Source organism: Cariama cristata, unplaced genomic scaffold (genome assembly GCF_000690535.1).
Source record: "Cariama cristata isolate BGI_N322 unplaced genomic scaffold, ASM69053v1 scaffold6780, whole genome shotgun sequence".
Classification (NCBI taxonomy): Eukaryota; Metazoa; Chordata; class Aves; order Cariamiformes; family Cariamidae; genus Cariama; species Cariama cristata.
The window spans coordinates 46206-61507 of NW_009596319.1; the positions used below are offsets into that span (position 1 = coordinate 46206).

The 15302-nt window shown below is 47.4% G+C and overlaps 1 protein-coding gene across 1 annotated transcript in view; it reads left to right on the forward strand.

Moving 5' to 3' along the window:
* The window catches only part of LOC104165735 (glycerophosphodiester phosphodiesterase domain-containing protein 5-like), a 37548-nt gene extending 25334 nt beyond the window's left edge, over positions 1 to 12214 (forward strand). Inside the window, exons 7-16 of the mRNA XM_009705453.1 lie at positions 1963 to 2056; positions 3639 to 3784; positions 4152 to 4234; positions 5114 to 5264; positions 5820 to 6044; positions 6860 to 7017; positions 8294 to 8441; positions 9561 to 9643; positions 11253 to 11335; positions 12183 to 12214. Coding sequence (XP_009703755.1) covers positions 1963 to 2056; positions 3639 to 3784; positions 4152 to 4234; positions 5114 to 5264; positions 5820 to 6044; positions 6860 to 7017; positions 8294 to 8441; positions 9561 to 9643; positions 11253 to 11335; positions 12183 to 12214 — 1203 coding nt within the window. The remainder of the gene's footprint in view (positions 1 to 1962; positions 2057 to 3638; positions 3785 to 4151; positions 4235 to 5113; positions 5265 to 5819; positions 6045 to 6859; positions 7018 to 8293; positions 8442 to 9560; positions 9644 to 11252; positions 11336 to 12182) is intronic.
* Positions 12215 to 15302: the final 3088 nt, after the last annotated feature.

A 15302-nucleotide genomic window follows, 5' to 3' on the forward strand; every position in this document is an offset into this window, starting at 1 on the left:
TGGCAAAAATGTTATAGATGTACCATTAATATGCGGGTGCCCAGGGCAGGTAAATCAGACTCCTTTGGCTGGCAGGGTTGCTGGAGCAAGAACTTTCTCCCTAATCAGATCCTGCCAGTTCAGCAGCTTTAGCATTAGGATAATTTCAGTCTTCTGTGACTCAGAAGAGCTTCATCTCCTGAGGGCAGGACAGCACAGAGTCTTTGGGGAGCAGGTGGGGAACGCTGATGTCAGGTGGGACAACATGTTGGATGCAAGTGATCAGAGTGCATGGTCTACTGGCCTTCTCAACTCTCACCAGATCCGAAGATGGAGGCAAGACCTGCCCAGTGCTGTTTACTATCTGAGCATCCCAGTCCCCACATGTATTGGGAAGGAAGAAATATAGAATCATAGAATCATAATGGTTGGAAGAGACCTCAAAGATCATCAAATCTAACCATATACCTGATGGCACCATGCCCACTAAATTCACTAAACTAAACCATGTCTCGAAGAGATATGTAGCCTTTGACTACACAGCTGCCTCACTGATGTTGTTTGGACTGATCTCCTCTCCTCCATGTGGCTTACTGCGTGTGTATGTTGGGAGAGCAAAGCATATGGACTGGAAGAGGAATCACAGATGTGGTGTTTGTAGGGTGTGGTTAATTGCACATTCCTGGTCTACGGAGTTTGGAAACCGTTGAGCTATGCACTGGCAAAGATAATGAGAAACCATCAGTTTCTTCTTCCCCTTGCAGACTCCAGGGGAGGTGCATGAGAAGAAGGAGACACAAGAGCCTTTGAGTTCCCCATAGGTGCTGTTTGTTTCGGGTGTTCATGCCCTTTGAGATGCTTCATATGACCTCTAGCTGCTGCTCCCAAAGGACTTGAATCTCTTGTAGATCCTGTGTCATGTCCATCAGCCCTGCAGAGCTATCTCAGATACCCTGGACATCCCGGGTGGCACCTCTGTTTATGCAACTGAATCCTGCTTCTGATCGAAAGAAGTTGGTATCAGGTGTCCAGGGCAGACGGTATCTCACATGCAATAACGTCTCTCAGTGACTGCTGCTTTCTCCAACCCTTCCAGCTTAGGGAATCAGGCATGGACTAAGCAATAGGAAAGGCTTGCATCTGGATAGCTTTTTTTCCCTAGGACGCATCTTAATAACTCTCAGTTCTAGCTGGAACAAAAACCACGGGGCTCTGATGAGCGTGAGTAAATGATGGACTGGTTTCTTTGACAGATTTGCCTAGTTTTATGAAAAGTGTGTCATACCCACACCCAGTCAGCGCCTGTACAAGTGACAAACCATTTCTGCTTGGTTTCCAGCTCTGCGCATGCATTTGTCATAAGCACAGAAGTGACTCTTAGCTTCTGATCTTCTTGTTTAATCTTTAGGATGAAAGAAATCAAGTCCAATCACTATATCTGTCCAGCAATAGGTATTATCTAATACATCTGCTTCTCTTACAGCACAATAGTTAGTTCCATACAGGTGTAAATACCACATTTTATTACTCAGGTTCGTTGATATCTGTTTAATGATTTAGCTGCAGTATGGTATGGAGATGACTGTTACCTGGATGGGATTGGATTGGGTTAGATTGGCTTAAACTGGCTGCTCCCTGGAAGATGCTCACAGATTATGGCATAGCAGTAGTGGCAGTCGCGTCCTCATGGATGAGGACAGCCATGTCCCCTTCAGCTGGCTTAGGAGAAAGGAGAGCTGTGTAGTGGAGTGAGGAGAACTCCTCAACCCAGGTATCTGGCCTGGCTGTGGGCATATTATGTCTTATGTCTTCTCCAACTCCGGAGGTGTTTGGTGGATGCAATACAGGTGTGGGAGAGAGGTTGAACCGCTGGTATCTACAGCAGGAGCCCATCCAGGTGGAAGGCTGGAGCCGTGTTGGGGTTTGTTTCCATCTGTCTCCACACTTCATCCTTTGACTAAAATCCTTTTCTCTCCTTGCCAGATCACAGCTCCCTATCTCCACATAGGGGCAATAACCATCATGGTCCTCCTGTCCTGGCCTGTGGCTCTTCATGCCATCAGAGCAGATAAGAAAGGTACGGTAGCTCTGCTTCCTGCTCCCTATATGACAAAAGATGTACATCAGTGTGGGAAAACAGGCGTGCAGGAGCTTTTCCTCCCACACCTGTACTCCAGCTGGAGGAGACTTTCAACTTCTATGAATCCCAGGGGAATTAGCGGGGCTGGGGCTTGGGCTGTGCACTGTCCTGTGGCTGTCCAGGTGCCTTACTGGTTTGCATGCTCCCTTGCACAGTTTTGGCCTATACCAAGGCAGTGACCTGCCTTGGGACAGAGGAGATCAGCAGAAGTCCTCATGTTCTGAGTCATGCATGGAAATCTGTTCAGCCCTCTGCGGGAGAAAGCAGGCAGCGGCAGCTCTCTTGGCTGACCTTTGCTTGCTGTACTCGACTTCACTGTCTCAGAAGGGATCTCCAGTCCAGTCAATCCACTTCAGGCTAGTGCATCTCAGAGAAAGCCAGCTGAGATAGGGGAAAGAGCTTTTTGATCAGTTCCTAGTGCTATCTTATGGGAAGTTCCTGTCCACCTTTGAGAAGTGCAACCAAGTAGCGTAAGGACAAGGCCAGATGCCACAAGCAGCTGCAGAAGAGCCTTGCTCTGGGACTGGCTGTTTTTCTGTGACCTAATCTCTCCACATAGCCAAAGTTATCTACATGGCACCCATCTGCAGATGTTGATTTGTAACAAAAATCACAGACAGAAAGGGCTGGTGAAAACATTTTTTTTTCCCTGCCCAGGATTTTTCTTATTGAACTACAGCTGGGGAGGTTGGAGGGGAGTATGCTGGGACCCTGGACATTACAGTCCACCGTGCCTAATGGACTCTCAACTCAATACATTGGCTTGGTGTAAGCCCAAGTTTCTTCAGAGCCACCGACACAACGTGTAGAGGGATGGTGGTACCCATTCAAGAAAGAGATGTTGGTGTATAGGTGCTCATTTCTCGGAGGAACTGTTTTGTTCCCTGAGGTGAGGGCTCACTGGGGCTCTTGGGCAATGTGTCAACAGGCTCCAGGAAGACTGTAGGTAATGAGTTGGCAAGTTTCTGAGATGCAATACCCATGCAGTCAGAGTCTGTAGGATTCTGTAGGTCGCACACAGAAGGTCTCTGACAGCAATCTGAATGAATCAGAGTATTCACCTTAAGGGGATGTAACATAGTTGAAGGAGAAAGGTTCCTCCTCTTCTTCACTGTGAATGAAACTTCAGAATGTTGCTTGTTCTTATCTGAGTAAGAAAAAAAAATTAGCATCCTTCTGTTGAGGATTGTTTTTCTACAGACGAGGGATATTTCATTGCTCCACCTCTAAAGAAAAAGAAAGTAAGGCCTGGTCTTGCTTTAAGGTGTAGTGAGATATAACTAAAGCACAAAACCTGCAGTCCTGACTTAGCCCGTGTCCTTGCTTTGACCAATTTGTTTTCCTGGGTTGCATTGTTTGGAAAGAAGGTGAAAGTTAGGGGAAGAAGGGATGGAAAAAGGGATGGGACAAAGCCCAACAGCTCCTTCGCTGGAGGGCTGTATTAAAAGTCACGCCGCAAGGCAAACCCGTATGTTACTGCATGGATTAACTCTAGCCTTCCTCCTTCAAATTCTTTCAGTTGTTCAGGTGATAATTGTTGGTCCATACCTGGCTATCCTTCTCTTTCTTTTCTTGATACCTCTGGGGATGTACTCTCCTTGCATCAGAGAGATGGGAACACTTGGACCAAAGCCAGCCCTCGTTGGACACCGTGGAGCACCAATGGTAGGTCTGGAGAAGTTATTTTACATAATTTCTTCATCCTGTGTCTTGCTACCTTCATCATCATCTTCGGGTTTTTTTTTTTTTCATGAAATCTGTGGGGGGTGGAAGGGGAGACATTTCTGTTTGGATCTGCACGCCAAAAGCGTCACTGCATGGGTTTGCTAACAAGGATAACACTGTTCCCATGGGACAAGATGGGTTTGGTGGGTACAGCTGAAGAAAACAAACAGGAGGCTTTAACAAGATAATGATGTTCCCTTAATAAAAAACAGAGGTGTTACAAAGAGACAAAAAGTACTTCTAGAATCCTCCAGAGTGTGTTTGAAAATGATCTGCTCATGCAGTTTTGTTGGTTTTTTTTTTTTAGCTGGCACCAGAAAACACTGAGATGTCATTTCAGAAGACAATTGAACATGGTGGGGATGGTCTTGAAACAGATGTCACCATTAGGTAAGGGGAAAACATTGCACCTCACAGAATATATGCTTCTTCTAAGAGTTGCCTTTGGGGACATGAACTCCAAGCAGTTCGGTTTTACTGATGGCTGGGACAGAGTCCCTCAGTTGGAGCGTGATGACAGCGGCTGTAGGGCATGGTTGTTCTCAGGCAAGTCAATAAGCTGTCGCTATTGATTTAACAATCATTATTTCTACAGTCTATTTTAAATGCTTTGCAAAGTATAAAGACAAGCCCCTACCCTACTCTGACTTCCCAGCCACAGTGAGGGTTGTATCAGGTCTACAAACCAACAGAAAATTCTGTTCAGACTTGTGACAGCATTGTCCTAATTATTAGATCTTTAACTGCCTTTGTTTGGGTGAGCCGTTGCCACAAATTGCTAACATGCTGTGCAGGATGAGCAATTTTCAGGCACTGAATGAGAAAAATACTAATGCTTAGATGTTCTTCTAATGTAGACCTTTCTATAGGAGAAAATGTTGCCTTTCCATTACTGTCCATTTAGACTTCAGTCCTCTGAAACTCATAGAAACACTTTGGTGTCAGCAAAAAGAGATTTCAACCATAAGTTACTATCCATTTTTTTGGGGGGCTGGCAGGCATAAATGCCACAGTCTCCACTTTGCCCCTGAGGAAAGGGGCATAAGGCATGGCCAGGCATGACTTCTCCAAGGTCACCCAGCAGAATTTAAGCTGGAAACAAGCTGGTGTCTTGAGCCTTAGCCTTACTCCCTATCCCACCCTCTGCAATATGGGCGGCCATACTACTGCATTCATGATGGCCCACATATTCTTTTGACCTGGCATGAGTCTGCTCATGCCATGAATGAACCCGCACCCCAGGTGACCTGAACTCTTGCTCTCCAACAGCTATGATGGGATTCCTTTCCTCATGCATGACAGCACCTTGAGGAGGACAACTAACATCAAGGAGGTCTACCCCAATGACACTGCTCAAAATGCCGCATTATTCTCCTGGGATACCCTGCAGGAGTTGAATGCTGGAATGTGGTTCCTTAAGGTAAGCGCCGCAAAGGGCTATCATCAACTGGATGTAAAAGAGACAACAGCTGGCTACTACTTAGTAGCATGTATGTTAGGAGAGGAACTACTGGTTGAGCCAAAACTCAAAGAAATCAGTAGAAATCCTTCAGTTTGGGTCTCCTTGCTTTGTCCTGTTGGCCTTTTGACTTAGGAGACCTGTAACAACTGGCTGGTGGGTGTTCTTGTAGCCCCTTGTCATGGCAGTGGCAGAACACATGGGCTGGGGGAAGAAGACCAGAGCTACTTGTGCAAGGCGCTGTGTATAATAGTCACAGCAAACATGGTGGGGCAGAGAAACACAGCTGACCTAGCTGTGAACTATGCAATTTAGGTCCCAGAAGCAGTGTCGTTGCAGCCTGGGTTAATTTCCCCTGTTTCTCCGGTAGAAGAGCTAAACTAAATAAAATTTCCTCACCTGCTGAGGTCTGATGTCAAACATTTTTCCTTTTAGAAAGATGAGGTTTTTGCATGCAACTGACTCCCAGAGGCGACTGCCTGATTGATTTCCTTTTTTATATCTGTTTATTTCTAGGACAAACCATTTTCATGCATGAACTCATTGTCAAGGGCAGATCAAAACCAGGCAATGAATCAGTCAATTTACAAGCTAAGTAATTTCTTGCGCCTCGCAGACAGTCAGAATAAACTTGTGATATTTGATCTCTACCGCCCTCCAGAGAACCATCCTTACAGGAACTCGTGGATCAACAGAACCCTGGAAGTCATCCTCAACGAGTCGGGGATTAGACCCCACCTGGTAGGGTCACCTCATTCCTCCACAGCCCTTTTTCTTGCTCTCTGAACTGAGGCTTTGGGGTCATACCCTGCATGATTTCACCTGCATAAAGTCCAGCTCCTTGCATTTCATTTGTTTTAAGAGGCACCATTTGGAATATATTCCTACTGGTAGCTTCTCAGCAGGTACAAGATGGTGTGACCCTACAGCAGCACAGGGAAAGAAGCCAGTGTGTATACCAGCTGATGCCTTAGCCCCCAAATGACATCCTTTCATCATTGTAATTATTGGTAGCCTACTCCCTGCCACACACGCTTATTTTGTGTATTGCATAGAAACTCCTGGCTTAAGTTAAAGTACATGGAGTTGGGAGCCTTCATCACCTTCCTCCTTCAATGGCAATGGATGAATGCTAAACTCACGTGGATCAGGTTGTGTACCCATCGATGTCCAGGGAGTTATGCTGATCTGTGTCTGCTGAAGATCTCTTCTCCCATGCTGGGAGAATGAGAGAACAGAGTATTTTCTGTTGCCTTTCCCATAAACCAAAGCTGTCTTTTTACTCATTTTAGACACTGCATCTTTTGTTGGGCTGTGTGAAACATAGTCACTGATTTCAAGTTGATAAGCAAGGAACAGTGAATACTTATTTCTTGAGGAAAGTGACTTGCAGGTTTTAACACTGCATCCAAATGTTCTTTGACCGTTGAAAGAAACATGTCATTTGAGAGGCTGGGTTAAACCCCTCAAGAGGTTATCTTTACTGGGTTTGTGTGAAGGGCAGGGCATATTAGTACGTCAGCTATGAATTCACTGGGTCCTCTTGTTGCCTGCAGGTCCTATGGCTGGAGAACGACATGAGGTCCTTTGTTCAATCTGTCGCTCCTGGATTTCAGCAGACAATGGGCAGTAAGGCCCCAGTTGAAGACCTATTGATGGACAATATTGTCAAACTCAATCTAGCCTACACTGAAATGTCCAGCGAAGATATCCGGTAGGTTGCCATTTCATCCCCAGGTACAGTTGATGGACTGCGTCTGGACTATGTTTGCCTCATGCATGTGGCAATGTCTCCCTCCAGTGACCAGCTCCAGGATCTATGGCATTTTGGGAAGAGCACCTTTAGATCAAGTGTCCATCCCTGTTGTATTTTGGGAGTGAAGGACTGTAGTTCACTCCTACTGTTGACCCTGCGTGTGGTCAAGAAGTGACAAATGTAATTACAACCCCCCCATACCCAAGTCCAAATGTACTTGACCAGAATCTGAGGATCTTCTGGGTAGAATAACGCACCTGTCTCCTGATTTCTTGTCTTTCTATTCATGCCATTCTCAGTCCCACCAACACTGAATCATGTAGAAAAAACGACTATTTAACCTCCCGTGACTCTTCTACAAACATCAGTGTGAGTGCACAACACTGTGGTGAGAGACCGTCACCCTCTTGTAGCTGGTGTTTTGGAGACTTCATTTCTTGTCTCTGTTACTGCCAGTACTCTGTTGCTTGTGACACGCTGAAAATGGCATGTCTCCAACGGAAGGGTCCACATTCATTGCAGTAGTTTCCAAAATGGTTCTCTCATATGAAAAAAGAAAAACCAGTGTTACCTGTTCAGATGTCCTTTTGTAAATAGGATTTTTTGCTCTCTCCACTGCACAAAAACATTGAAATCTAATTTTTTTTAAAAAAAGAAGAAGAAAAGAAAAGGTTTAATCCTTTGGATGAAAGTAACGTTCATGTTTTCTCAATTATAATTGTCACAGGATGTAAAATCCTGGGTAGATACATTTGGGTAAACCCTGGATAGATCCTAGGTAGACTTACAACTGCTGATACTGATGATGCATTCTTTCACCATTATACAAAGTGTGATCTTACTTCTTATTAAGTTTCAATAGCTTGTAAGAACTTAAAAAATGATGAGTTGATGCAGCAAACATAACAAACATGAATAGCCAGCTTCGAGGTGGTTTTGAACATACTGTTGGGAGATTACAAACACATCATTACCTGGATTCTTATGGCAGAAGGGTAAGCAAAGTTTTGACCTTTTGGATGCTTTGACTGCATTTGCTTCCAGCAGATCAGCTATTCTGTATTGACCAACTGTGAATGATTAATTATTGGCTGGTTGGCTTTCCTTTCCATTCCTTACCTAGGTCCTAAAACAAGCCTTTCCTACGGAAAATTGCTCTGTCTTCTTGATTCAGCCCAAAGTAAGTACTGACCTCCTTGCTTAACAAAGGCTATTGCCTTTTGTTTTTTTAAAGGAAATACGCTGAGGCAAATATCACCACAAACCTCTACGTGGTCAACGAGCCATGGCTTTTCTCCCTGGCATGGTGCTCTGGGGCACACTCTGTGACCACCAATGCCGTCCACACGCTGAAGAATCTCAACCAGCCACTCTTCCTCATGGTAAGTGAAAATCCTCCCCATTCCAGGAGTAAGAAAGTAGGGTTGGGATGTTCATGGTTACCTTTGGCGACCATGGGCCAATTCGTGCGTGGATAAAGGACCCTTTGCATGAAAAGGACCTGAGTTGAAACCTGGTTTGTCTGGAACCTCTGAGCCACTCTGGGTATCACCACACATCTCTTGGCTCGGGTAGAAGCACCGTGCTTGTTAGGAATTGCAACTTAGGCCTTGAAATGAGGGAAAAGAAGTCATACTGGGACTTGTGTGGGAAGAAAGGAAGGGCCTTTGAGGGCACGAGCAGATGAATGAGGATTTGCATTTCTAAGCTTTTGAAGCACCTTGTTGGTGTCAGAAGTTTCTCATTTCCCAGGACTTCCCACTGGCCTTATCAAACTTGGTCTTGTTCCACAAGCCTGAGGGAAACAACCATAGAAATAAACCTTCCTTGCTGGAAGGGGTTTTTTTCATATAAGTTGTTTTTTTCATATAATTCTCTATTCTGCCTTGGACAACCTGTAGGGTCAAGGAGCACCTGGGGCGTTGGTCCCACCAATGTCCCTGCAACCTAAAGGTTACTACCTTGAATAGCTGGCTTCACACTCTTGAAGCAGATTTTCTGATGCTTCCATGCAGACAACTGCAGTGTTTCAGTCCGTTCTGAGGGTGGGTGGAGGTCCAGTCTAAGGAGTAATCGTCAGATGCTCTTAGACTTAAAGCAGGAGCCATTCCAGACACTCTGTGGTGCTCACTAAAGGACAGTTTTGCTAGAGAAAATGAGATGCCACCAGTCGATGTTGACATTGGAGGGAAGCAGAGAGAACTACAGGGCGTGCCTGTACAAAAAAGAGGTCCCTGTTATATTCACTGTGATGTGGTACGGTCTTCTTGGCCACACAACAGACCTGTTTTTATGAAGGATAATGATTTGGCACCAACACCCACTGGTGAGTGGGCACATTGAAATACCACTAAATGCTTTAAACACCTGAGGGATGTTATTGCACATGCAAAACCAGCAGATGAATGGCCATACTCGAGGGGCAAGAAAGAGCTTGAGCAACTTATTTGCGTATCTTGGGGTCTTTGGTGGTGGACACATCCTCTGTTGTTCTCTTCCAGACTCCGCAGCAGTACAACATCATGTGGATCCTGACAGATCTGACCTCTGTGCTCCTCATCTCACTCATCTTTGCTCTGCACTGGTAACTACCAAGTTGCTAATGGCCATCCTAACCTGATCTTTTGTGCCAGGTGGAGGGAAGGAAGGGTGCTTTCAGGTGATCTGAAGGGTTAAAACTACTCTTGAGAACATCACCTTTCCCTTCAGGAGCTAGAAGAAAACCCTGAAAGTCTCCCATAACCTCTCTACTTCTCCTGCTTGCTTTCATTTTCCCTTTCCATTTTGGCAGCTCAGGCATCATCTGTGCCCAGGATTCAGTGGAGACCTGGTGGATTTACAGTAACAACATAAACCAGTTATCAAAGCTGACGGGCTGAGAAAGGAACTGATTTTTCTATGATTACTATTTAGATGCTTTTACATTGGATGGACTTAGGAGGAAAGCTCTTAGTATTAATATTTGAGAACCCTGTGTTTCTCTGCACATGCCAGAGCCCCTGAGGAAAGCCATCCTCCCAGATGAAAATGTCTGAGTGTGTCAGACACCACATTTTGTTTCCTCCCATGCTGTCAAAGCCTCTGTTTAAAAACTGGGAAATCTGGGATTCACAGGACAGGATCACTCCCGAAGGCTGGGTCGGGCTGCTGGATGCTCTGCTCTGCCACGACTGGATGAGGAATTTGCCTGTGCTCTTATCCGAGGGGTGCCCAAGGAAAACAGGGGGTGCTGGGCTCAGCCCTTCAGCTGGCCAGGTGTGGATGGGTGGAAGGACCAGCCCAGCCAGCCCAGGGGTGTTTTCTGCAGGGCTGCTGGCAGCCCAACTGTGCTGGAGGTGACAGCAAGGGGAATGTTTGGGAAGCTCCTGGGTGATCAATCTGGATTGCTTGTAACTGTGACTTGCTTTGGCATAGGAAAGGGTGGGGATAGTGGGGAAATTAATTAGTAGCAGTATGGCCAGTTGATGAACTAGTAGCTGTACAGGCATGTTTGCTGGGCATCCAGGCTTTTCCCTTCCCAAAGCAAAGTGGCTCCTTCCCTTCCTTCCCCTCTCACCCTGCTCTCTTCAGGTCCTGCTTTAGCAACTTTCACCTTGCTTTCAAGGCTGTGGGTTGCAGGGGGGTTCACCATCACCCCTGCAATGCATCACCACCATCAGACCTTCCCATACCCATTCCCTCCAGGGTCATGTTCACGTTGTGTGTGCATTTCCCAGGGCTCTGCCAATGCTTCTGATCCAGTCAAATTACAACCTCTTCTGGACTGGCATTGCAGCAAGGGCATTCCCAGTCCTGTCGGGAGTGAAGGACCATCAGCAGTGCCCAAGTGCCCTGCATGGTCTGGTTTGTCAAGTTTATGAATATGCCAAAATTACAATTTTTAAATTTCCCTGGCTGCTTAGAAACCAGTGGCAGCAAACACTTCCAGGGCTTTTGAGCTCTTAAATATTTCTTAGAAAACAGGGCTTAGACACATAAAGTTGCCTTCAAAACACTGTTGCACACGTGAAGTGTGGATGCTTAGACATCAGTCATGCACTGGAGTCCCTTCTTGGTAAGGACCTGAGCAAATCCCAAAATACCAGGGCCATTCTTGCCCTGACAAACTAGAAAAAAGTAGCCCAGGGCATCAGGGAGCTGCGAGGGGAACCACAGCAAGCGGTGACCTGACCCAAGTGCTTTGCCCCATGCAGGTGGCGAGAGCGGAGTTTCTCCTGCTGTGCCCATGACGGTGGCTCGGTGCTGGAGAGTGGCACCTACAACAAGTTCAGGACAGGTAAGCAGGGCAAGGACAGCCAAGAGTCACAGCCTGCTCAGAGCCGTCTCCGTAGGGGCACCAGGGTCCTGATGGATGGGTTGGTGATGGGTGCCCATGCTGTGGTGAAGGCTGGCTGCATCCTGGGTTGTCTCAGTTCCTGGTGCAGGTGGCAGTGATTTCTCCCCTCTGTTCAGCACTGGTGAGGCCACGTCTAGGCACTGGGTCCAGTTCAGGCTCCCCGGTACCAAGCAGACTGTGACAAATGGAAGCGAGCTCAGTGGGGCCACTAAGCTGGGGCATTTGAGATCTGGGTTTGCGTGGTGGGAGAGAAGGTCAAGGGGCATCTTATCACTGTCTGCAACCATCTAATGGGAGGGTGTAGAGAAGATGGCGCTGGATGTTTCTTGGATGTGCAGTGGCAACAGCACAAATTGCAACTTTGGAAATTTTAACTAGATACAAAGAGAAAAAAAAGAGATCTTCCCTGTGAGAGTGGTCAGATACTGAAACAGATGCCCAGAGAGGTGGGGAATATCCACTCTCAGAAACGTTCAAAGCCCTGAGCAGCCTGAGCTAACTGGCCCTGCTTCAAGCAGAGGTTGGGGCAGAGACCTCCAGTATGTCTTACTCTGTGATGCTGTGAAAAGAGAGTCCAGAGGTGCTGAGAACTCTTGGGTCTACAAGTCAGGGTGGGTTTGGCTGGGGACCCTCCTGTGCACCAGGTTTCTGCACCCTTGGAGCTATCACCCAGACAAAATGACCCAACCTGGACTGCATGCATTTTCAGCTGGGTTTTGTTTGCTTACGACGGCTGGCAAAACAACTGCAGACATTTCAGTAGCTCACTGTGTCTTCCCTTTTCCAGAGCTCAGCGACATGCCTGCCGTCATGGCCTGACACGGGCGGGGAGGGGATGTGGACCTGCCATCTCGACGAGGACTGGAGAGCAACCCCTTCCTGCAGGGGAAACACCAACCTGCCAAGGCGGACAGCTGGGGGGGCCTCAGAGCTGCCTGGTGAGGAGGAGCCATTTGCCTTCATGACCCTACTGGAGATGAGCACTGAGCTTCCTCTTCTACAGTTTTTCTCGCAATCCCATGCCTGTCAGGGATCCCTGGGGTGTAGGGGAGCACAGATGGAGTTGCAGCCATGAAGAAGCTCTGCACCACAATGAGATGCAGCAACCGCATGGGAGCCAGCATTTACCTCTGAGACCATTGGCATCCCACAGGACAGTCTTCCTGTAATCCCTCCTGCTGTGCGTAAGCCCTCTGTTTCCACAGCTGTGTTTTACACATGTTGCAAACAGCTGAACATCCTCCAGTCCTCTTTCTCAGCTGTCCACGTTTCTTCTGTCAGACCTCCCTCCTTGCAGGTCTCCTCCATTCCCAAGAGCACACTAACCCCACCACGATGGTCAAATGCTGCTGGTTGGGTCACTAGGGTCCATACCTCTCTATAACACAGGCAGCTTAGTTTTTCCTTTTCCCCGCTCTTGCCCTGCCATAGACCCTAACAGGACAGGCTCTTCCCCTTGGCTGTGGGCTGGGGCGTATTTTCCTACAGGTGCTGAAGGACTTTTTCATGCCTTGGCCATGTATCTACTGGGACTATGACCAGGAGCACACCACTTTTCTTCAGAAGGATTGAGCTGCATGTGAATCAATCCCAGCAAGTGTCCTGTTTGCTTTTCCCATGGGAAGGTCTGTATACCTGTGCTGCACCCTGGGATTTATTCTGATTTTCATTTTTCCCGGTGGCTGCTGGCGCACAGAGAGGAGGGAGTCTATGCCCTGCTCTGCAAGGGAGGTGTGAGAATCTCCCAGGTTTAAGCCATAAATTTCTACTTGAACAGATAAGAAGAACACATTTTTTGTAAATGGCAAGTGCTATTTTAAATACATTTTAGCTCTCCTATCCTGGAGTTAGGATCCTGTTTTTGTTCTTATTCTGGCAAACTGGGAAAGGGGAAGAAAATCGTAGTCTTTACCTCAATCAGGCTATAGACATTTTCTCATACACAAGCCTCATGCAGCTTGGTGTTTTTGCCAAATAAAGCTATCACAAGTGAATTGTGGCAGGGAAGCCTTAGGTTTCAGAGTTAGCTGTGGTAAGAAGCACTGCAATTTTGGAGTGTTTTGGAAGCTAGAAATGCGAAAAGGCAGCATCTTCCTTTGGAAAAGGGGCTAAAGGGCTGGCGAATTGGTGTAGAGCAGCTCCAGAGCTATGAAGCACAGGGAGAAGAAGTTACTGACAGTGTTAAACCCCCTCCCCATGCCCTGCATCTATAGCTGGTTCATAATTTTTCGTGAGTACCACTCATCTGGAGGTATGTGAGCAGCAAAAGTAGGAGGTGGAGAGTGTGTGGGCTGAGCACCACTGGGTCCTCAGCCTGTCCCCTGGTGTCCAGGCGAGGGATTTGGCTGTGGTCCCCCAACTGCTGCTTTTAATATTTATTAAGAAAAACCACCTCAATACACCATCATCCATGTGTATAGCAGCTGCTTGGCCATTTCACAGTGCTATCTCCCCTTACTCACCTTCCTCATCCTCAGCAGCCTTGTCCAGGCAGAGGACAGCCAATTAGGCCTGTGGTTTCCTGCAATGCCTTACGCCCTGTCACAGCTCAGCTACTATTTTTGTTGCTTCACAGCCAGCAGAGTCTGGCAATGCCATTAAGCACATGGCTGTAGTCTGACTCCCACACACAAACTTTTCACCTGGTACTTCCCACATCCAATGATTCAGCTCAAAACTGGCATTTGTGGAAGAATCAGCCCTTGTCTTAAAGGATGAGCAATGGAGACTCCCCAGGCTCCAATGTTTTTTACCCAAAAAAGAAAAGATTTCACTTAATTTCCAGTCTGGGCACACTGATGATTTGCTCCCCATTGCTGGATACTCTCCCCAGGAGTCTCACTCTGCAAGGAGAAGTCTTGTCCCCACAAGGACCTGGGAGCCCTGAGCCCACCCTTCCCTGTGGAGACACCACAATCACGCAATGCAGAACAACCTCCCACAAGCCACTTGATGCTTTTTAATTAGAGTATTTCACTTGGACATATGTTTTTCATGTTACATTGCTTGGTGTAAATACAAAGAGGCCAGCAGATGCTAATACATATGACACACAGACACACGCACACAGAGTCCCAGGACCCACACACTCCCCCCAAAAACAGTGGGGTGCATGGGAGGCCAACAGAGCTGTAAGTGGAGGGATGAGGGTGGTGGCAGAGGAAAGCTGGCCCAGGACAGCGCTGGAAAACGTTGCTGTGTTGCATCATCTACTGAATGTGCTGTGGGAGGCAGGGATGACTGGAGACTCACAAAAAGCAGTGGTGGTGGTGGGGATGATGGGTATGTGTCTAAAAACAGGTGGGATCCCTGGAACAGCTGGATCGTGGCAGCTGGGGAGGGGGAGGGAAGCATCAGAGATGGATGGTGAGAAGGCAGCTTGGCTCGCAGTATAGCCTTGGCTGGTATAACCATGCTCCCATCACCAGAATGTTTGGGTAGGGGGACGGTGGAGGAAGGGGATCTCCGAGCAGCCCTGGCTGGATGGTGGATGTCTCCATGCAGCATCTCATTCACTTTGGTGGAGCAACTGAGGTCCAAAGTCACTGCTGGATCCCAGTTGGATGTCATGGTCCTTGAGGTCTGGTAGGCAGTGCTGTTGACTGCCTGGCACACCATTGTATTGGAGAACTGAGCCCAGCTGAGCTTAACAGAGCAACACATGACGCCCTACAACATGGACTTTTATGAAAGCAGCCCAATGCACAGGACCAAGAGAGGTCTCCACATCTACTGAGATCCACTTAGTATTAGTGACACCAGCACCAGATCTTGGTGGACAATTGTCACCCCACCTGATGCCCCACACCCAGGCATATGCTTCTTTGAAGCCTGGATTTTGGAAAGGCACTCCAGGCTCCTTCTGCTGCATCTGCCCAGACACAACACGGCTTCAGCCTCCTCTCTG